The sequence below is a fragment of the Carassius auratus genome, chromosome 8, assembly GCF_003368295.1.
Source record: "Carassius auratus strain Wakin chromosome 8, ASM336829v1, whole genome shotgun sequence".
Lineage (NCBI taxonomy): Eukaryota > Metazoa > Chordata > Actinopteri > Cypriniformes > Cyprinidae > Carassius > Carassius auratus.
The window spans coordinates 14,239,923-14,264,439 of record NC_039250.1 but is presented as its reverse complement, the minus strand read 5'-3'; the positions used below and the strand labels follow the sequence as shown (position 1 = coordinate 14,264,439).

Below are 24,517 nucleotides of genomic sequence, written 5' to 3'. Positions count from 1 at the left end.
ACTAGGGCCTGTGCCTGAGAACAATTTTTCTTGCAGGAACTCCACTACTGAAGCAATCTGGCAGTGAGCTGTGTCATGCACCAGCCCTCGAAAACACACCATCTGAGGGCATAAGCTCTTCTAGTGGAGAGAGCCCTAGCACTTAGAATAGTTTCTATTACATTTGCTGAAAGGCCAGCATCTCTTAGTTGGTCCCCCTCAGGGGCCAGACGTGAAGGTTACAGAGATCGGGCCGGGGATGAAATACTGTCCCCTGCGCCTGAGAGAGAAGATCCCTCCTGATTGGATTCGCCCACAGCGAGCCGTCGAGGAAGGATATTAGATCTGAGAACCAGACTCTGGTCGGCCAATGGGGTGCTATCAGTAAGAGGAGAGACCCCTGTAGACGGACCTTGACCAGGACTCCCGAGAGCAGAGCAATCGGAGGAAATGCGTAAAGATGCAGTTTGGGCCATGCATGGGCCATCGCATCCAGACCCAGGGGAGCTGGATGAGTCAGAGAGAAGTAGAGGGGACATTGTGCTGTCTCCTGTGTAGCAAAGAGGTCCACCTCTGCTTCGTAAAATCTTTCCCAGATTTGACTGGCTACTTCGGGGTGGAGTTTCCATTCCCCGTGTGTCACAGCTTGGACAGCAAATCTGCTCCCACATTCATATGCCCAGGAATGTAAATTGCCCTGAGGGACAGGAACTTGTCCTGTGCCCAAAGCAGAACCTGCTGCGCTAACTTGTTCAAGGGGCGTGACCGCAGTCCGCCCTGGTGATTTATGTAAGAGACTACAGATGTGTTGTCATGAGACCTAAAACTTTCTGTAAGTGATGAGCAGTGACTTTCTGGCCTAGCTTGATGTTCTTTATGGTGTTTAGAATTGATTCAACATGTGCAGGAGACAGCTGTGCCTGCATTGCGATCGAGTCCCATACCACCACCACATACGCTGTCCTCTGGGCAGGTGAGAGAACGCTTTTCTTGGCATTGAGTCTCAACCCAAGAGATTTGAGATGAGCTAGAACGACATCCTGATGTCGAATCACTAGCTCCTGAGACTGAGCCAGAATCAGCCAGTCGTCTATATAATTCAAAATGCGGATGCCCTGGAGCCAGAGCTACATCCATGCATTTCGTGCACGTGCTGGGTGACAAGGCTAGGCTGAATGGAAGAACATGATACTGGTAAGCTTTGCCCCTGAAAGCGAACCTCAGGAACTTCCTGTTTTGTGGCAAGATCTCGATGTGAAAATGAGCGTCCCTAAGATCGATAGTCACGAACCAATAGCCTGACTGGATCTGAGACACAATTATCTTGATTGTCCGCATTTTGAACTTGTATGTTTTGAGGTAGCGGTTTAACCCGCAAAAATCTAAAATTGGATGCTACTCCCCATCTTTCTTGGGAACAAGAAAATAATGGCTGTAATAGGCTGACTGTCTGTCTGGCAGAGGGACATGTTCTATGACCCCTTTGTCCAGTAGAGTTTGCAATTCCTGTGTCAACAAATGCACTTGTTACGGTTTCACGGAAGTGGAGACCCCGCCATTGAAACGCGAAGGACGATACACAAACTGAATCCTGTAGCCTTTCACTACAGTCCTTTCTACCCATGGGGAGATATTTGGCAGTAGCTTCCATTCTGCCAGCTTCTCTGAAAGGGGTACTAATTTTGACACTTCGTTTTGTCGGGGGGATGTTAGATGTCCGGTGTCCTGAAACATGGCAGGAGGCAACCGAGCATTTAACATTTTGCTGGAGGCCATTGCTCCCTGAAACACCAGTGGTAGTTGAGATAAAACAACTGGCCCTTGAGGGTGCCAGGAAGGAGTCTTTATTCTCTGTTGGAACTAAACGCACCCCTCTTGGAGGGGGCACCCCCTCACGGTCCTGGGCATGCCAGCATCAGGACTTCTTTTTGCTGGAGATGATGCTCCACAGGTCCAGTCTCTTAGAGGCGGGCAGAGAAGTGCGGCAAGCCACTCCCCATTCTCTTCGAGGGGGGAGGCATGACTTGCCACACTCTCCTTTGGGCTTCTCGCCTCAGAGAAATCGAACTTGGTCGGGACTGGGTGGCAGACGGTCCCGCCGCTTGAGCACAGCGGTGGAGGAACCTCACAAATGCTTCCTCATAGCGTTTCGCCTCCCGAAACCTAGTGGCGACAGTGTTGATGGCATCGCCAAAAAGGCCGGAAGGTGAGACAGGGGCATCAAGAAGGAAAGCTCAATCCCTCTCCCTGATGCCCGTGAGGTTCAGCCACAGATGTCTCTCCATGGAGACCATAGCAGCCATAGAATGGTCGATGGCACGGGCCGTCTGCTTAGTTGCACGCAGAGACAGATCTGTGGCTCTGCGAAGTTCTAAAAACGCTTCTTCATCGATGGACCCACCTGTGCTCAAGTCTTTTAGCAGGTCAGCCTGGTACGCCTGCAGAACCGCATGGTGTGCAGGGCAGCACCAGCCTGACCCGCGGCCTGAAAAGCTTTCCAAATCAGGGAAGATGTAATTCTGCACGTGGTGGGCTTTTTAAGGGACGATGAAGTCCCAGAGGAGAGATAGCCCGCAAGCATCTCTTCCACCTGCGGCATCATCATATAGCCCTGTGCCTTTGCATTGACGATAGTTGAATAAATCGACATCGGCGTTATGAAGACACAGTAAGAATATGGCTTACTTCACCACCGTACCAGCTCATCGTGGAGATCACCTGAAAAAGGGGAGACACTGTCACCCCTCCCCTTGGCCACCCGGCAGCTGGCTTGTAATTTTTTTAAAATGCGAGCCGTGCACGAAGCACTTTTATAGATAACATGTCACAGTGCTCACATTCTCCCTCGAGCCCGAGGGCAGCGTGCTCTTCCCCCAAACACTCAAAACAGAATCTGTGAGGATTATCCTCCGAGATGAGCCTCTGACATGGAGGCACGCATCTCTTATTTGATTCTGTCATTCTCTCTTTTTTTTAATATTTTAAGCAGTGTTTTATTTATTTATAAATGTATTTATTTATTTACAACTCTTAAAGAGTCCAGTTTTAGTGTAGCCTGTTGATTTTTGTTTATGGTATTCAGTAGAAAATATATGATTTGCGAAAAGAGACACAGGATAAATGTTTGATATAATTTTTAATCACATTTAAATATAAATTGGGAATCAAATATAAACTAAATCGATAAGCACACTCGGAATCAGAACCAGAATTTATCAAATTCAAACGATACCCAACCCTAACTTGTAATGCCTCTTTAGCGCCAACATTGGATATCTCCAGCACCTAACATAACATCAAGAAAACAGTAATGATGGACTGCTACAGTACCTCTTACTCAGGCCTGTGGGCAGAGGTGAATGGTCAAATGGGCGAACTTTTTCCCTTCAGTGACGTGTTAGTAGGGAAAAATATGAAACCGCTCGTTTGCAGAGACTGTTTATAATTTATTGGGATTAATTAAAAAAATAATGGGTGGATTTGTACCATTATAAGCTGGTTGTTCTCATACACTGCTGCCACATAACTGTGTTCAAAACCTTATTAAACTATTGTTGCATAGTAGGACTTTTTGCAAGTTTTTGGCTGAATATTGATTATAAATAATTATTAGTTCCATTACCTATCTAGAGATGTGTGTTTATGTTGAAATATATCCTAAAACCATTCTGTCTTTACAAATCTTCTATCAGGTGTCATTATATTAATCAAGTTAACTTGTGTGGTTTACGTTTGTGAGTGATGTAGTGAGTGCTGAGGTTCCCTAGTTTTTGTGGTGCATTGTGGGATTTTTCAGGGAGTAAATGTTCCAATGCACTGGAATGATTTTGCGATTGAGACAACACTTAAAATGGCAGACTTCCCAATCAGTGTCCTGACTACTGGACAAGGGAGCTGACTAAGACGCACCCTATGAATCAGGCGTGCAGTAATTGAAAACATCTATCACATGCAGGAGAAACACCTTCGTACACTTTTGCCATTCTAGATTTTTAATAGTAACGTGCACATCGCACAACTTTAATTAAGAGCATCCCTGGCAAAGATAGATGACCTATGTACTTTGCATAGGATCTCCTCCAATAGTTTTTTGATATTTCCTCCTTCATATGTCCATTGCATTTAATATATCCAGTAGCATTTAAAGGTTCTTGAAAGAGACTATGGATTTGAGAATAAATTTGTGAGACCTTTCATTATGTAAATGGGACAATTTTTTCAAAGGAATATCATTGGACAGAACAGGGAAATCAGGAGAAAGTGCACCCAATATATAAATATTGAAATATATTGATGCCACAACTAGACCATGACAGAAAGGCATTATCCACCAGGGAGGGAGAAAATACATGATGGAGCAAGAATTGAATATGTCAGTAAATCAAAGAAATGTTTAAATCGAGCCCAGAACTTAAGGGAGGACTTGACTATGAGATTCTAAGAGGAAGGTGAGGTAGAAGACAGGATGGGGGAGTGTAGACATGCAGTGAGGCAGGTTTAGAGGAAGGCCCTGGGGTTCTCCTGGTGCATGACAATTTATTTTTAGCTTGAGTGTTGTTTGCCTCAACCTCCTTGTTTTTCTGACTTTGGGGACTCAGAATTGACATTACAATAAAGCTCATGAGAATAGCAACCACTGAAAAATTTCACCCAAGACAGTAGCTATAAAATACAGAACAGATGAAGATACAAAAAGAGTGATCAGAGTTTAAAATCTTTGATGCACATATTTTAACTGTAAGGATCTCTGAAAAGTCTTTTTGGATCTACAGCAGCATTCAAGGACTTCATTTTGATTTGAATTGTTATCCTAATTATAAGCTAGATGCTATTTAATTTACAGGAATTTTTGTTAAAAAACAAAAACAAAAACATTGTGAAATGAACATTTCAGAGTTCAACGACCGACAAGAATTTTTTGAGGAATCCTTATTTAAAAACTTAATTGTCGTTTTATTTGGTATCATTATCAGTTGTATCAACAGCCTTCTGATTTATACTTTCTTCAAGAATCCTGTCTTTGCTCAGGAGCCACGCTACATCCTCTACATGCAGCTGATCATCAATGACATCATTACACTGTCTGTTAGTGTGATTTTGTTTGTGTTTGTTTATTTACTGCCAAACATGAATGTTGCAATCTGCTGCATATTCATCTTCATTGGAAGCAATGGCTACAAGAACACACCACTAAACCTGGCCGGTATGGCTATTGAGCGCTTTGTGGCTGTTTGCTACCCTCTACATCATGCACGAATATGCACCATCCAAAACACCAAAATCCTGATCGGCATCATCTGGCTGGTGGGAGCTATGCCTGGTGTGGTGGACCTGCTTGTGGTATTGGCTCTTCATCCACTTTCCTTCTTTACCACTAGCCGGACATGCTACCACCAAAATATATTTGATTTAAAATACAATATAATAAGTCATGCTGTATTTAACATTGGCTACATGTGCTTAGTGTGGGTGCTGCTCTTTTACACTTATTTCAGAGTTCTGTTCTCTGCTAAAGCTGCTGCTTCAGAACCAGCTCAAGCACAGAAGGCCAGGAGAACCATTTTACTTCATGGGGTCCAGTTACTGCTCTGTACACTGTCCCTGTTCACAACTGTCCTGGATGAGGCCTTAACTTCTCTCTTTCCTTACTACAAGTCTGAAATATACTTTTGCACCTTCATTCTCACCAACATTTTACCGCGTCTACTGAGCCCACTTATATATGGCATGAGAGATCAAAAGTTTAAAAAATACATGAAGAATTCACTAATGTGTGGCTTTCAGAAGAGAGCTATTGAACCTTTTGATTAGCAAAACTGTGATTTTCTGTCTCTTGACACACACACCTTTTTAAGTTCTGTTTTGTATTTCAGCACAGACATGAACTAGATTATAAAGTGAAAATATATTATATTTATGAAATGTATTTTTATAAAGTTATTATTTTATAAAGTTAAAATTCTGAAATTATACATATATTCAAGCAGTGTTACTTCATACAAAATCTAAAAATCATCAAAATGTAAAGTTGTAGTAGTGGCACCTCCAGAAAATGTTTAATAATGTGGCCAGAGAAGCACAGTGAAAGTTGTAGAGTTGCACACTAAAGTGTACACTGGGGGGGAAAAGTGGTATAGGTGATAAATTTGTGGTATTTGTGAAAAAGTGGTATTTCAGATACCAATTTGTACAGGATTTAACCCACGACCATTATATATATATATATATATATATATATACATATATATATATATATATATATATATATATATATATATATATATATATATATATATATATATATATATATATATATATATATATATATAATTCTGAATTATGATAACCCTAATTAACCCTCGTGTTTTACCCAAAGAGGATTTTATTTTTTTCTTAAAAATGATGGTTAATATTTTCAAATGTTGACTTTGCACACACACACACACACACTCACAATCCCCCTAATTAAAAATAAATTGGTACAAAAACTGTTTATACATTTCTTGTTATTCTATATTGGATTCAATCATTTTATCAATGTGTTTTCTTTTTGGTTGTGTATTCCTTTTTGGAACTGATTAAATGTAGGCCTCATTAATCTGAGTTTATGTTCCTTAGTTTTTGAGTGTACTGCAAAAATTGTCAGATAATTACTTTTTTTTGACTCAAAAACTGAAATGCATAAGCTCAATAAATTTTTATTCCAAAAATAATGACAAAACCTGTGCAAAAAAAAAAAAAAAAAAAACATTCAACACATGACCAGCACTGCTTACACTTAAAATCAAAGGTGCTTAAGCTCAGATAAATGACCATAGAGTTCCAGAAAAGAAAAACAAAACATGTAGCCTAAAAATAAAAAAAGAAGAAGAAGAAAAAAAACAAACATGCGTGGGCATAAATTCCATCTAACAGTAGGGGAGGGAGGACGATAAACACAAAAATGATACAGCCAGAATCATACTTGTAATAAAAGGTATGTGTACACAGCATGTGTACATAGCATAGGGGCAGTGTTTAAATATTAGTTAGGTTCATAGGTTCATAGTTATTAAATTATCTTGCATCCTACACAAAGTATTTTACATGAATGCCATGCTTGTCTAATGTTCTTCTTACATATGCTCACCACTGAACCGTGTTTTTTTTTCTTTCTCTCTCATCAGATCATCTTGCAAGTCTTTGGCATTACTTTGCAGGTTTTCCTCATTTGCTCCAATGAAAAATTGTATGATATTGTGCTTTTTCTTTAAGGGTTATTAGCCCTAAGCACAGGATTATGGGAAATGGAGTTGGGAATTGAAAGGGACACCAAATACAAAGGTCCTGAGTGGAGTGCCCTCTATTGGAGTTCATGGGCACTCCAGCTGACGATCTTGACAATAGCAGTGTCACTAAATCCTAAAACTAATACTTTAACTGTTATAGATGCAATTTTCTATAAAAATCTTTATTATATATATATATATATATATATATATATATATATATATATATATATATATATATATATATATATATATATATATATATAAGGCCAGCCTGTCTGGTCCAATCACACAGAAGAGCTACTGCACAGTGCATCACAATCTGTTGAGTATGGGGGTGTGTAGCCACAGACTGATAAGAGTGCCCAAGATGACCACTGTCCACAACCAAATGTGCTTACAATGGGGGTTGGTGCATCATGTACCAGGGTAAGAGATGGCAGCAAACACAAACTGGGAAGAAGGAAGGCCGGGGAAGGAAGTGTTGTGTTATAAGGAATGTTCTGCTGAAAAAAAAAAAAAGAAAAACAAGGTGTTTTGTTTTACAGTGTTGCCTTGGCCTCCAAATTTCCCAGATCTCAATCTGAGCTCAATTAGAAAGTGTTGGACCAACAGATTCCCCACTTCACAACTTGTAGAACTTAAAGGCTCTGCTGCTCTATCTTGGTGCCAGATACCAAAGGACACTCTTTTGGACTCCATGCCTCAATGGATAAGAGCTGTTGGCAGCACAAGGTGGGATTTACATTTTATCAGGCATGTTGTGGCTGATATATGTGTATGTACAGTATACTTGATATAATTATACATGCGAAATATATATATGTTTAAAATTAAACTTAAACTATGCTTTAAAAAACTGTTACAGTGGGCTACTCAAGTTTATTTATATTATGTTTTACCTCATAAGATATATGAAAAAAAAAAAACTTACTTGTTTTTCACTTAAATAAATTAATAAATGGCCTCAAACTGTTTAATGTAAACATAAAACCAAATACAAACAAAATGTCAATTTATTTTTAACTTGAGTGTTGTTTGCTTTGTTTTTCTGACTTTGGGGACTCAGTGACCTTACAACAAGGCTCATGAGGAAATGGCAACCCCTGAGTAATATGAAAACATTCTGTACCAATTAAATAAATCAAAAATAATATGTTTATAATTGATTGACAGCAAAAATAAAAAATTAAAATAAAAATAACACTCTTTAGTTAGTCTGTAATGTTGCTGTGTGAGAATAAAAAAGATCTGCAAATTTACAAAGCTCAAAGTTCAATTCAAAAGGAGATATTTTATTTAACAGAACTTTTCAAAAACTACAATGAACGACTCGTTTCGACTACAACACAGATTTACCAGGATTTGTGATATCATAAAGATCAAAGAATGGGGTGAGACAAAGAGGACAATGAGTGTTACCACTATGTCATTGCTACTTTTACTTGATCTTAGTGTTGCGTTCGACACCATAATCATGACATACTCATCGATCGATTACAAAACTATACAGGTTTTCAAGGGCAGGCTGTAAGATGGTTTAGATCCTACCTGTCCAATCGTTACCATTTTGTTTATTTAAATGGGGAGTCATCTTATTTATCACCAGTAAAATATGGAGTGCCACGAGGATCTGTATTAGGTCCTCTGCTATTTTCAATATACATGTTGCCCCTTGGTAATATTATGAAAAAATACGGGATTAGTTTCAACTGTTATTCTGATGATACTCAACTATATATCTCAACCAGACCAGATTAAACTTCTAAATTATCTAAGCTAACAGAATGTTTTAAAAATGTAAATGATTGAATGACCAATAATTTTCTCCTATTATATTCGGATAAAGCAGAGATGTTATTTATTGGACCAAAAAACTGTACACAGAATCTCATAGACTACAGTTTGCAACTAAATGGATGTACTGTTACTTCCTATACAGTCAAAAATCTGGGTGTTATATTAGACAGCAACTTGTCTTTTGAAAAGAAAAGAAAAGCTAGTTCATGCATTCATGACCTCTAGACTGGACTATTGTAATGCACTTCTAGGTGGTTGTCCTGTATCTTCAATAAACAAGCTACTGCTAGTTCAAAAATGCAGTGGCTAGAGTCCTAAACAGGACAAGAAAATATGATCTTATTACCCCAATTTTTTGTGGGTATTGCATCTTATAATAATTGCTGTTAATAGTGTTCATCGTCTGGTTGATTATGTCTTGTAGTAATTTTTCTGAAAATTTCTGTCATATGCAAATAAACTAATCACCACTGATAAGCTACTACTAAATATTGTATCGTAAATAAATTTGTATCCTAAAAAGTGCTATGCAAATAAACTCGAATTGAATGTCGGAGATGTGCTAGTGTTCATCTGGGTTTAAATCACACTCAAATTGATTTGATTTTGATGCAACATTTTAACTGAAGCTCACAGCAAGCAGCTTTGATAAGAAGCAGTACATTTCCCGACTGAGTGCTATCAGGCACAATGCACACTAGCCCAGCTAACCAATCACAGCACAGACTAGCCCAGCTAACACATCTCGTATTCCAGAAGGCGGGCCTTCATTTGATACAGGAACTATTCGAGCCATTCATGCCAGACTGAGGAGAGAGGTATTGTAATTATGTAAAATATGTGAAAAATAATGTTTTTCCAACAACCTAGTATGAGTGCCTGTTCCAGTACAACCCCAAAACAAAATCAAGACTTTGTAAAAGAGCATAATAGCACCCCTTTAAGGATGCAAATCACCCTGCTTGTACTTTAGTTCCACTTCAGTCAGTCACATTCAACGTTACATCAGAAATGACAGAGGAATTGAGTTCTCAACAGAGAGTATTACCCAAACAAGACAATGAATGTAGGCAACTTTTTCTGCTAGTGCCTCTTTCATCCTCACTACCCTTGATGCCGGTGGTGGCTAAAGGGTATGTGGAGAACCCCCAAGTCGAGCACACTATTGCAGCTTTGCCCGCAGAGCACTGCTGCCTGGTGGGGTAATCCATGCCTCCCATTCAGAGCTCGTAAATTCTTGTCCGCTCTAACAAGGCTTTCAGAGCTGCTGAAAAGGCCAACTCCGGCCTGCATTCCATGGCCCTCCTGCAAGTCTACCAGGCCAACAGCTGGACGAGAGTAGTTGTGACCCAGGTCTGATAAAAAAACACTTCCTGATCTCGCTGGCTGGCATCTTTGACAAAGCTGTGGAGAGCTTCGTCAAGCAGTTCACCACCGTACAGAAGCAGATGGAGGAAATTAAACACATCCTGACCCAGTGGCCTTCAACATCAACACCCCACTGCTGGTTGTAGCTGCTCCACCTGCTCGTCGCTGAGGGTGCCCTTCTGCTGCCTCCACCTGTGCTTCAGCTTGGCCTCAGCAGCAGCCTTCACACCAGCCACACCATGGATCTGGAAGCAGGAAACTGGGGCAGTCTGTCTATGCCCGTGACAGGCCTGTAAAGTGCTAGAGCAAGCGGCGTCCCTGAGATGGGTGACCCGGAGACTCTGTATTCTGCTCTTCAGGAGATGGTGACCGCGCCACTCCTTCCACCTGGAGGAGGGCGGGGTGGTGACACTTTTGATCCATTTTTGTTCTGCTCCACCATTGGCTCCCCAGCCAGTGGTACCCAAACTTTTGACAAAAGAGCAAGTTTCGTATTTCTGCAGGTACCAAGAGGGTGAGGATAGCAGCGTACAAGACACAGCCTTAATGCCTGTCCCCCTCTCCTTTCACCAGCAGGCAGCAGGGACTGGCTCGAAGGGCACAATGCCTTCTCATATGCCCCCTGACCAACAGTAGACCCAGGCACTCAGACCCCACTCCTGGACACTTTGCATTCTGGGTTGGGTCCCTGAGCTCCATCTCGCTGCCCCACTGCGGGTATGTCGGTGGTTCCCCGGAGTGCAGTTTGCTTTATGGGGGCCTGGCTAGAGCTCCCCAGACCATCTTGCTGGCTCATGAAAACCATCAAACTTGGCTGTCGATTCAGTTTACTGGTGTCCTCCCAAGTTCAGGGACATTCCGTTCCACTCTGTGCTGAGAAAAAAAAAGATTCTCCTGTCTTTCGAGTAGAAATAACAGTCCTACTGGTGAAGGACATGATAGATCTGGTCCCTCCAGCCGATATGAAGTTGGGGGTTTGCAGCCCTTACTTCATTGTACAAAAGAAAGGTAGTGAGGTTACAACCAATCCAATCAACAAAACCAGGGTGGTCTACACTCCCATTGCATGTCGCAACTTGCCCACCATCTCCTCCTTTGGAGTCAGAAGTATCTGAGGTCACATTGCGCCATTCACACCCCAGGTGAGCTCAATAGAGAAATGCACTGGCACACTGCTGCCCGTTGGGCCTAAGCAAGTATGCGTTTCTCCCAGTAAGCTGTCTCGCACAGACACTGTGCAAGGTCTAGGAGGATGAGGAGCAAGTTCTCTTAGTGTTGCCATACTTGCCCAGGGTTGGACTTGGGTCCCAGAACTGATGCTCCTTGTGGCAGCCCCTCCTTGGCATATTCCACTGAGGAACTAGATTCTAGGTGGGCTACCTCCAGTGGTAGTAAACACCATTTCATTTAAATAATGTAGCATGTCATGATGTGATGTGGGGTTCGTCTGGAGCACAGCCTGTGGACATCTAGCGGAGAAAACACTCTCTCTGATAGCACAGATGTCCCGGGAATAAAGAGGTAGTGTCTCGCTAGAGTGGCCAGCTTTGAGAAGCGCCTTTCATTTGCTTGTGGATGTTTGAGTCGCAAGTGATATAGCATTTTACTTGCACAACTATTGTACTTCATTTTAATGCCACATAACATATTATGCAAGTAACTTCGTTGCCCTTTCTGTCGAAATTGGCCTTTTTATCGCTCGCTTCATTTGGCTTTCTCAGCTAAATATGTCTGTAGGCATGTGGTTGCGTGTGTTAACGCACTCAGTTAACACACACACACATTTGTTTTTGTGAAAAGTGGGGACATCCCATAGGCATAATGGTTTTTATACTGTAGAAAAATGTATATTCTATTGCCCTACACCAACCCTACACCTAACCCTAACCCTCACAGGAAACTTTGTGCATTTTTACTTTTTCATAAAACGAATTCTGTATGATTTATCAGCGTTTTGAAAAATGTGGACATGGGTTATGTCCTCATAAGTCACCCTCTCCTTGTATTACCTGCGTCATACCCATGTTACTGGGGTGCAGAATAAATAAATAAATAAAAAATAAAAATTTAAGAATGACAACATGATAAAGTGTTAGGGATATTGACTTGGCCTCCAAATTTCCCAGATCTCAATCTGACTGACCTTTTTATAGCAAGTGCTGGATCAACAGATCTGATTACATGGAGGCTCCATTTCGCAACTGGCAGGACTTTAGGGATATGATGTTATTATTTTGGTTCCAGATACCACAGGGCATTCTTAATATGGACAAGAGCTGTTTTGGCTGCGAAGATTGTATTTACATTATATCAAGTAGGTGGTTTTAATGTTGTGGCTGATATATATGTAGAGTATATTGTATATAAATATATTTATATAAATTATATGAAATAAATATGGACTATTTTAATATTTATTTTTATTTGAAAATAAATATTTATAAATAAATATTTTTTTATATTTAAATATAAAAGTGTCGTAGCTCACCACATAAGAGATATAAAAAAGACATACTTGTTTTTCACTTGAAAAATCAACAGATGATCAACTGTTTAATCTAAAAATATAAACAAAAACAAACAAAAGGTCACTTTGTTTTTAACCTGAGTGTTTGCTTCAACCTCATTGTTTTTCTGACCTTGGGGACTCTACAACAACATTACATGACATTACAACAATGCTCATGAGGATATGGAGACCTCTGAATAATGTCAACAAGACATTACATAAATGACGTCAAGAGACAGAAAGAGGGATCAGAGTTTGATATCTTTAATGCACAGATTTTAACTGGAAGGAACTTGGATCTACTGCAGCATGCAAGGTCTTCATTTTTTTTTATCCTAATTATAAGCTAAATTATGTCCAATTAACAGGACTTTTGGTAAAAAAAAAAAAAAAAAAATTCCCTATTGACGATTGTGAAATGAACAATTCAGGGTTAATCAACCGACAGGAATTTTTTGAGGAAACCTTTTTCAAAAACTTCATTGTGGTCTTATTTGGTATCATTATCAATTGTATCAACAGTTTGCTGGTTTATACTTTCTTCAAGAATCCGGTCTTCACTCAGGAGCCCCGCTACATCCTCTACATGCAGCTGATCATCAATGACATCATTACACTGTCTGTTAGTGTGATTTTGTTTGTGTTTGTTTATTTACTGCCAAACATGAATGTTGCAATCTGCTGCATATTCATCTTCATTGGAAGCAATGGCTACAAGAACACACCACTAAACCTGGCTGGTATGGCTATTGAGCGCTTCGTGGCCATCTGCTACCCTCTACATCATGCACGAATATGCACCGTCCAAAACACCAAAATCCCTTTATGGGTATCATCTGGCTGGTTGGAGCTGTGCCTGGTGTGATGGACCTGCTTGTGATCTTTGCTCTCCGTCCACTTTCCTTCTTTATCATTAGCCGGACATGCTATCACCAAAATATATTTAATTTAGAATACAATATAATAAGTCATGCTGTCTTTAACATTGGCTACATGTGCTTAGTGTGGGTTTTGCTCTTTTACACTTATTTCAGAGTTCTGTTCTCTGCTAAAGCTGCTGCTTCAGAACCAGCTCAAGCACAGAAGACCAAGAGAACCATTTTACTTCATGGGGTCCAGTTACTGCTCTGTACACTGTCCCTGTTCACAACAGTCCTGGATGGGGCCTTAACTTCTCTCTTTCCTTACTACCAGTCTGTAATCTACTTTTGCACCTTTCTTCTTACCAGCATTTTGCCACGTCTGCTGAGCCCACTTATATATGGCATGAGAGATCAAAAGTTTAAAAAGTACACGAAGAGTTCACTAATGTATGGCTCCAACAAGGGAGCCATTAAACCTTCTGATTAGCAAAACTGTCATGTTCTTGCTCCTGACAATGCTGAGAAGCTTAGTTTCACTCACACATTCTAAAATATATAATGTTCACCCCCCCACACTCCAAATTCACTGTTGTATTTTAGTATAGACATGGGCTAGATTTTAAAGTGAACTAATTATAAATAATGTATGTCTATATAATCTATACAGTAAAGTTTGAACAGTGTTACTTCATATACAATTTATGAATCATAAAAAATAAAAATATGTTAAAATGTAAGATGGTTCTCAAAATATTTTGTAAACATTGGCAACTCCAATAAATTTTTTAATAGTGTGGCCAGAAGAACACACCTTTAACGTGGCACATTAAAACATCAACTGGGGGAAAAAAAGCGTTATTCTGTGACTGTCATTTCAGAGACCTACTAACATGACTTAAGTTTACGTAACTTGTCAGACTAATATGGTCATATTAAATTATATTTTTAATTTACATGAAACCAATTAATGTTGATGTTCTCACATTAAGCACATCATTAAGGTTATCTAAAAAAATGAACTGAATTGTGCAAAAAACTTTTTCCTGCTGTTTTAATTCCTGTGCAAATACATTTAAATACATCATGAAATGATTTTGATTTCAAACCACATTTAATGCTTCAGCTCCATGTGGTGAAAAGGCTTATATATTTTTGTATTCAATTATGCAAATTAACCCTAAGGTTGTTTTCTGGTCAGCTGGACCCAAACAGGTTTTTGTTTGTTTTTGTTTAGTTTTTTGGTTACTGCTTTGAATTTATTGACTTTGATCATATAGGGTACCAACTGGTAAATTATGTTAAAAACACCAAAAGCTGTGTTTAAAGAGCCACACAGATGGGAAATCAAAAATTACCTGTATTACAGTGTATGGTGTAGCTGTCCATCAGTGTAAACAATGTGCAAAGTAATTAAACCAAAGAGTACACGATTTATAAAGTTATTGGCTTCTAAAATAAGGAGTCGACTCTGAATCGCTGAAACAAATCGTTATAGATTTCAAATCTTTTGCCCATCTCTATGTACGTCACTAGGAACACTTTGCATTATAATCTCCGCCTACCGTCTTGAGAGAAACGAACTCTGACCTGCCCCCCCCCCCACACACAGACGCTCAGGTTGGTGTGATAGCATCATGTCGAGGAGACAGTGTGTTTTTAATTGTAAAGGCAAGTTTGTTTTATTTTCACTGCCAAATAATGAAGATCAGAAGAACCAATGGCTAAAATTAATTTTTACCACAATAACAGAGCAGTACAACAAATACCTTTTGTTGTGTTCACAACATTTCACTGATGACTGCTTTTCTAATCTCGGTGAGTACAAGGTGGGATTTTCAAAGCGTTTGGCCATAAAAGAGGGTTCATTACCAACTTTATTTGGACCAACAAGCATCTCCGAGTCACAACGCGAAGTATGATTATGAAGTTATGTGTTTGTTTTCTCCCGAGCGTCTTATCAGTATGTGTGCTGTCTGCAGCCTGTCTGCGCTGATCTTCATTTACAAACAAGTCATTAAAATGAGGTGTAACTCCGTGAATACTCAACGAAGAGACATGAGAGAGATATCTATAGAAAGCTTGACATGTCTTCTTTAAAACTAAACAAGTGCTGCTAACAGATATTCTGTGATAAAGTAATCCACATGAAAACAACGCGATGTCCGTTTTTCACGTTTCCCTTCAACCAATCAAAACTGACAATGTCCAATCAGAACACAGTATGCTACTGAAAGGTGGGGTTTAAGGAAACTGAATCTTTTGAACAGCTTCGCGTGAACCGTTTAGGGATCTCTGAGAATTGAGGTAATTTTAAAATGATATTTTGACAAAATGACAATGTTTTTTAACCTGGTATGGATTTAAACCTATTGTACAGGACTTATAAACAGTGATAGGAAGCTTCGAATTTTCATCTTACTGGCTCTTTAACAAAAAAAGACCATGCTACAACAACTGCTTACAAATGTCATATGTTATAGCAAAATATATTCTAATTATCATTATCGATAAAATATAGAAAATATTGACATATACTTTTTGTCAATATCACACACCTGTAATATATTTATAGTTTTGTTTAGAATTTTGTTTTCCTTTTTCTTTTTTTCCCTTCTTTTTTATAATGAGAAGTGCCCTTTTTTCCACTGTCCTGCCCCTCAAAAAGTCTGTGCACGTCTCTGGCATGAGTAGTACTACAGATAAGGTTTAATTATAATTTTCATATCGGTAAGTCTCAAGCGATGTGTCAGTAAACGTATTTATAGATTTGAACTATACTTATCTTGAAATAAAAATGTGTTTAAAATATATTACTTTTTTACTAGGACAAATTTCGGTTGCACTTTATTTTACAGTACGTGTACTAACATGTACTTATAGGGTACTTACAGTGTATTTATCTAAGAAAGTTCTGGTAATACAAGGTAACTACAATGGGGTAGGGTTAGATTTAGGGGTAGGTTCAGGGTTAGTACCTAGTTATTACATAGTTATTGTAATTACTATAAGAAGTACATAGTATGTACATGAGGAACAGGACTGTAAAATAAAGTGCTACCCAAATTTCTTCATATGCCATTTGAAAGGCCATAGCATCATTAAACTGTTGTTGTTTTTTGCCCTCATTTGTCCATAAAGGCTGCAGTTTGCCCTCTAACTAAGCATATACAAATTTTAGGGGAAGCATTTTAATAATCCTGTCAATCCACTTAAAGAATGCACAAATTAATTGTTAATTGAATCACATCGAATTCCGCAGTGAATGATCTCAAATTGAATCAATCTGAATTTGCAAATATCGTTCTTGAATTGAATTGAAACCCTATGTATCACAAATTGAATCGATTTGCTTTCTACCCAAAGATTCTAAGCCCTAGTTACATGGTTCTTCTGTGGCGCCTTAAGGCTGAGACCTGCTTCATGCTCTAGAGTCTCACCATGTGATCTGGTCGTGGTCCAAGAAGCTCTCTGTAAACCTCGCTTTAAACCCCATTTGAGGAGGTACTGGAGAGGTTCCTCACAGTTAACCCTCTGCAGTCTGGGGAACACTTTTGAGGCCCTGGAGAGGTTTTGACAAGCCCTGACATCAGGCCTGTAGCCAGTTATGTGGTCACCGAGGTCCAGACCTCAGAAGATTTTTCATATTCAAAAATAAAATTTGTTCTCTGAAATATAGCTCCAAATATACAGGGGGACACAGAGGTAAGTAAAAACAACTACAGTTTTTATTGAACACTAGCCGTTTGAAGAAAGCAAGGCAAATAGTCCAGGTGAGAATTTGATTTGGGGAGTAGCGAGGGTTAGCGGGTCTTTTCTGTGAGTAACTGAGTCCTTTTTCATGGCATACCAGCGGAAAGGCGGAGAGTGGTAACGATGGAGTGCTGGAGCAGAGGAGAACTGGGAGCAGAACGATTGAGCAACTAGCAGGTAGGTGATCGCAGATATACGTAGAGTCAGGAAAGTAAACATAAAATGTTTAAGACCAGACAAAGAAGGTGAGAGAGGAGTGCAAGGATATAGTGTTCTTAATGACAATCACTTCCTGACAGTGTCCTCTCCTCCAGGAGGAGCTCCTGGTGCCCAACTATAGCGATGGCCTCGGCCTCTGGAAGCTGGATGGTCTGGGTGGTCACAATGGAATTCTGCCAGAAGGGAGGGATCTAAAACATCCTCCCATGGGATTTTTCCTCTGGCCCATATCCATCCCAATCAATGAAGTACTCCAAATGACCACCCCGTTGTTAGGAGTCCATGATGTTTGGTAGATAGGGGGCTTGGCCATGACTTCAGGAGGAGTAGGTACTGCAGGCTCCTGGATTCAAACAAGTTTAGAAGCACTCCGCAGGTCCAGTTTCGAGAAGATGTAGGCCCCATGAAGTTCCTTGAGGGAGGCCGGGACCAGGTGAACTGTAAAAGGGAGCTTGACTGTGTGTTCATTAGAGATAATTTGGGGTCTACTTTAATCGGTTCTGGTACTGGAGGACAGGCCGCAGGTGAGGTTGGTGAAAGAGTGGTTTCGTCAGGCTGGCAGGCGGTGAGGCGTTGAGAAATCTTCACAGCCTTTTGCATGAAGTTCTCCAAGTCCACAGTATCATCATAGATGGTCATCATGGCTCGGATCTGAGGGTCTAAACCCTATCAGTAGGCTGTCAGCAGCCCTGTCTCGTTCCATCCACAAGGTAGCCAAAGCACAGAACAGCAGAGAATAATCATCTGCCAAATGAAGTGCCCTGATGGAGATGATTGAGCTGGTCGGCGATGGAGAGAGAGCCGTTGGACTGGCTGAAGACTTCCTTAAAGTGGGCTGAGAAGGCATTTGAAAAGTTAATTAAGCAGCTCTGAGAGCCCCAGATTGTATGCTCCCAGAGCAATGCCGGTCCTGTGAGCAGAGAGATGAAAAAGGACACCTTATACGGATCTGTGACCATCTTCTGGTGCTACATCTCGATAAAGAGAGAGATCTGAAGCAAAAAAAAAAAAAAAAAAACACTACATTCAACCACCTCACCCGAGAAAGGAGCAGGAAGGGCCATAGGACTGACAGAGGCAAATTTATGGGCTGGTGACCGAAGAGAATGCGGCTTGATGAGCTCCTTGAGGATGTCCACCACAGCAGGGCTTTGGGACTCCATCCCCAGTCCCCCTTTGTTGGTCTGGTCTTCTGTCAGCAAATATACAGGGGGACACAGAAGTTAATGCAAAGAACAGCAGAGTTTATTGAAAATGGCAGGTTGAGTGTGGAGACAATGAAGTGCAGGAGCGGAGAAGAACTGATTGTAGAACGCTGTTGGAATATACAAGGTTTGCATTTTTCAACTTTTAGGAACAAGACTGCAAACCAAGAATTACATAGTTATATAAAAGACACAGACATTGCTATGTTTCATGAGATATGGTGTCGGAGTAATGAGAACTTGCACTGTCCAAGAGTACATAGGGAAATCACTGTGCCCACTGAGGTCTTGAAAACTCTTTATCAAAAACTTGAACCAAACCTCAACCAGCCCCAAACAAAAACAAAGGAAAAGCTGGTAGATTTAAAGAAAATAATGAGAAAAAAAAACTATTGGATACAATTATAACAACATAATAATAGACCAGATTAAAAATCTAAAAATAAACAAGGCATGTGGACAAGAGAGCATCAGAAGTGAAGTGCTCAAACTCAGAATAATGTACCCTTCCATATTTCAAGTTCTAGCAAAATTAAGGTAAAGGACCAATTTAGAATTTTAAAGTTTTGGGTTATTGGTAAATAAACGTTTGTAATTTATTTAAATAATTCTTATTTAAAAGATATTTGTATGCACATTAGTGTAATTGGTATCTGATTGACCGGAAATTCTGTGCACCTGTAATGCTGTAATTTTTCTTTGTTGGTGGCCCCGTAGTTTGCACAAGAAAGAATAACTTATAAGGTGGTTGTTGGGTGTCAATGATACGTAGCAGTGTTTGAGCTTACATGGATTTTATCTGAGATTGTGTTTATACATGAACTTAAACAACTTGACTCCCGTTTCATGATGGAAGAAATGACTATCCTGTATTGTTTTGCATTCCTTGGTGAGTGCAGCGAAGTACGATATGTTTAATTGTTGCACACATGTATGCTTTATTTTGCTGTGTAATTAACATTTGTCAGTCGAAATGAATGTGTACTTTTAATGACGCTTGTAACCGTGAAAACAAGTGCACAAAATGATTGTTGTATGTATGTTTTCAATACAGTTTTCATGGTGCTAAGGTGATGATGAATTAAAAAGGCTGAACGTCATGCCGGTTTGACAAACAAAATAAAGGACACCTTATGCATCAGTCGAGACTCTGTTTTTTTGGTTCCAAGGGCTGCTACAGTGAAAACTTGACGCCACATCCGTGTCATCTGCTATGCTGCGCGACACGTCATCTTCGTTCCTGAGGTTGCTATTGTTTGTTCCACGCATTCAAGCAAGGCCGTAAGTCAGTAGCACATCTAACAGAGACTACAGATGCAGTGAGAGACTGGTTATCAAAAAAACAAGCAAAAAAACTAATGAACTGTTTATATTTACATATTTATATCCTAATTGATTCAAGTCATAAGTCTAAATAACAGGCTTTCGTTTTTGTGAATGAATTGTGAAATATCTGAAAAGTGTGACGATTGTGACCCAGAGAGACACAGGGAGAGAGATATCCAATTGCAGATGTCTTTATTAAGGGATAATCCAAATCGTGGTCAAAAACAATCCAAGGTAAAAAACCAAACAATCAGTCCAAAACAAATAAACAAATCAACAAAAGAGAGAACAGGAAAGGGAACGGAACGGGAACTCGGAGGACGAGAAGACAAGGAAGAATCTCGGGGGACGAGAAGGCTGGATACACTAAGGGTAAGGACTCCATACAAACAACAGGAAAAGACTGGTATTTATAGGGAGGCTAATGACAATAAAGTGACGGCACCTGGTTCAATTAACAGGAGTGCAATTACTGTGATGACAGGACAAGACTAGAGGAATTATAGTGCCTACGGTGAAGTGCCTAAGGGGAAGTGAGCCCACTAGTGGACACCCAGGGAAACAGAGACTAGACAGCGTGACATTACCCCCTCCTCCATGGAGCAGCTGCCAGATGCTCCACCCAAACCCAAGGGAAGACCAAAAACACAAAGAGACCAGGAGGGAGGTGGAGCGGTGGAGAACCAGGGGGAGGGACGGAGGGCCAGGTAAAATGGGGAAACAGAGAAAAGACGACCAGGTAAAATGGGGAAACAAAGACAAGACGACCAGGTAAAATGGCGGCCATCCTGTGCAGCGCTGTTGGCTCGGCAGACTTGCGCCTCCTCTCCTCTCTCCATCCACAATGGTGAGATGGTGGCTCCCATCCAAACCCAGGGTCGACAGGGGGGCACAGTGGAGAGCGATGCCGGACCTCCTCTCGACCACCCACTCCTGAGCGACCTCCCCTGGTCCCATAAAACACGACAAGGCGGGTACCCTCAAAACCATTTCCTCTATCCCACTCTGTGGCTGGGGAGGAAACATGAACAGACATACCGCTGGATCTCAGGGATGGAGTCCTTCTGTGACTATTGTGACCCAGAGAGACACAGGGAGAGAGAGTGAGAGAGATCCAATAGCAGATGTCTTTATTAAGGGATAATCCAAATAGTGGTCAAAAACAATCCAAGGTCAAAACCAAACAAATAAACAAAAGAGAGAACAGGAAAGGGAACGGAACGGGAACTCGGAGAATGAGAAGACAAGGAAGAATCTCAGGGGACGAGAAGGCTGGATACACGAAGGGTAAGGACTCCATACAAACAACAGGAAAAGACTGGTATTTACAGGGAGGCTAATGACAATAAAGTGACTGCACCTGGTGCAATAAACAGGAGTGCAATTACTGTGATGACAGGACAAGACTAGAGGAATTCTAGTGCCTACGGTGAAGTGCCTAAGGGGAAGTGAGCCCACTAGTGGACACCCAGGGAAACAGAGACTAGACAGCGTGACAAAAAGGCTACACATATGAAATGTTTAATGTCTTATTTTAAATCTTAACTTGTGAAAAGTGAAATATAACCGTATTTATATAGAACGGTTATATCACCATCCTAAAACCATAGCTCCCTGAATCACTTTAACCTAGAAATAAATCAAGTAGTGATACAAACATATCAGAAGAGAAATCCAAATGCCCAGAAGAAACAGTCTCTCGTGAACAAAAACTTACAGAAAAGGAAAAAAAAAAAAGAAGAGGAAGCCAAAAGGGACCTAAAGGCATTTTGGAAAGCTTATGAATCTTGGAAGCAGATAGCACGAGAATCTAGATCCAGGCTTAAGAAATTCTGTTTGAAGGAGGATCTTGATCAAATAAACCAACACATTCAGAGTGGATATGACCATGTAAATCAAAATTATGAGCCACTTCAACGCAATTCTCTTAGCACATCAGAGATTGTGCAGAAATTGGATGCTTGTAACACACTGACAACAGAAATATGTGACCTTGTGAGTAAACGGCTTGATGTAAGTCTAGTTCAAGAGACCTTTAAAAGGGAAGCTGAAAAAGAAAGAGTGCGAATGATTTTAAGTCTTGAAGAATATGAATCTGTCTTTGGTCGGACAAGCACTGAGAGTGTTATTTCAGAAGAATCCATAAAATTAGCTAACCCGTCAATTACAAGCTCTAAAGCTTCCAGCAAGCGAGCAGATGCTGAAGCAGATCTCACAGCCGAATTAGAACAGGCAAAGTCTATTGAAGAGATACAAGTTCAACAGGCCAAACTTATTAAGCTGGAAAGTTAATGGAAACTCCATGAGTCACAAATATTAATAGAAATGAAGCAGAAACAAGCAGAAGTGGAGTTGAAGTTAGAAGAGGAGAAAACAAAGCTAAAAATGTTGCAAGCGAGTGTGGATGTGAAAGAGGCTCTCGTCCGAGTTAGAATATACAATAAACTAGAAGGTGATGTGGAGAACATGGTGGGAGAACCTAATACAGCTTCTGTTGTCAGAACCACTCCTTCTACATATTCAAACAGACAACTAGATACTGGAGTCTCACTGTTCCAATCGCAACCATCATCTCAGAGTGTAACAGCCAACCTAGCTGAAGCAATTGCAAGCTCATTAAGTCTAAATCGTCTGCCTGTTCCTGAACCAACCATGTTTACTGGTGATCCTTTGAAATTTGTGACTTTCAGATGTCGTTCACAACTCTAATTGACAGTAAACCTATCTCTGCTAGTGAAAAAATGCTCTACCTGAAAAGCTACCTCTCAGGAGAAGCACGGAAGGCTGTGGAAGGATTCTTTTACCGGAGCTCTGAGGATGCATATGAAGGTGCTTGGGCAGTTTTGAAGGACAGGTATGGAAATCCATTCATCGTGCAGAAAGCGTTTTGAGATAAGCTGATGAAATGGCCTAAAATTAGTCCTAATGATTCTCTGGCACTTAGAGACTTTGCAGACTTTTAAAGAGCTGTGTAGAAGTGACACCCCATGTCAAAGGATTGTCTATTCTAAATGATTGTGAAGAAAATCATAAGCTTTTGAAAAAATTACCAGACTGGATTGTCCTCAAATGGAGCCGAAGCAGCTTGATGCATCTAGAGAATATCCAATCTTTGAACACTTTACTAAGTTTGTGCTAAAGGAAGCCCGTATAGCCTGTAATCCCATTACTTCTTCCTTCTTGAACTCCAGCTCAGTAGATGAAAAGTTCCCCAAGAGAGCAAAGGCCATCAGTACAATGCCCAAACAAGATATATTGTGGAATGGACTGCTTTGGACCATTTGTCATTTGTCATTAGGAAGGAGTACAAAAGGTACGGCTTGATATTTACCTGTTTCTATTCCCGAGCTGTCCACATTGAAATGTTAGAAGATCTATCCACTGACTCATTTATCAATGCTTTATGGTGTCTCATCAGCCTAAGAGGAGTAGTGCGCCAACTGTACAGTGACCAAGGCAGGAATTTCATAGGAGCTATAGGAATGAATTGAGAGAGGCACTTAAACAGTGTGACAACCAGGCTTTGGAAATGTTTCTGGCTGAGCAGCAGTGAGAGTTTGTCTTCAATGCCCCGTCAGCAAGTCATGCTGGTGGAGTTTGGGAGCTCCAGATATGCAATGTTCAAATTGTGTTGGATGCTACTTTGACCCAAAGTTTGGGTAGGCTTGATGATTTTTCCCTTAGGAAACTCTTTTACGAGGGCATGGCCATCGTTAATAGCCGTCCACTGGCAGTAGATGGAATAAATGATCCCAACTCGCCTAATCCTAATGAACTCAAAAATTGCTCTTCCACCACCAGGGAAATTTGTGAGGGAGGATGTATACTGTACAAGGCGATGGCACTGAGTTCAGTAATTGATTGAGCAGTTCTGTAGTCGATGGAAGAGAGAATACCTTCAGAACCTTCCCACACGACAGAAGTGGCATGTGGCCCGGCGCAATCTCAAAGTGAATGATGTGGTCATTGTAAAGGAAGACATCCTCTCAAGAAACCAGTGGCAGTTGGGGCGAGTAGTGGAAACCTTCAAGGCATGTGGACAAGAGAGCATCAGTAGTGAAGTGCTCAAACTCAGAACGATGTACCCTTCCATCAGTGGCGGCTACTGGTCTGTCAGAGAGGGGAAGCTCATTTTCGGCCTACATCATAAAATTGTCTATTTATTTAAAAGTAAATTCTGCCCTACGTTCCTTTTCAAAAAATGGTCTGTGACCCTGTCGTACCAACTAG

At 40.4% G+C, this 24,517-nt stretch overlaps 1 protein-coding gene and 1 pseudogene across 1 annotated transcript; both read left to right on the top strand.

The window, feature by feature from the left end:
• The first annotated feature begins 4,860 nt into the window (after positions 1-4,860).
• On the top strand, positions 4,861-5,790 carry LOC113107937 (odorant receptor 131-2-like). The gene has a single exon (XM_026270770.1). It carries the CDS (start codon positions 4,861-4,863, stop codon positions 5,788-5,790), a length of 930 nt encoding a protein of 309 aa, XP_026126555.1.
• Positions 5,791-13,025: 7,235 nt separating this feature from the next.
• LOC113106752 (odorant receptor 131-2-like) lies at positions 13,026-14,391 on the top strand (annotated as a pseudogene).
• Positions 14,392-24,517: the final 10,126 nt, after the last annotated feature.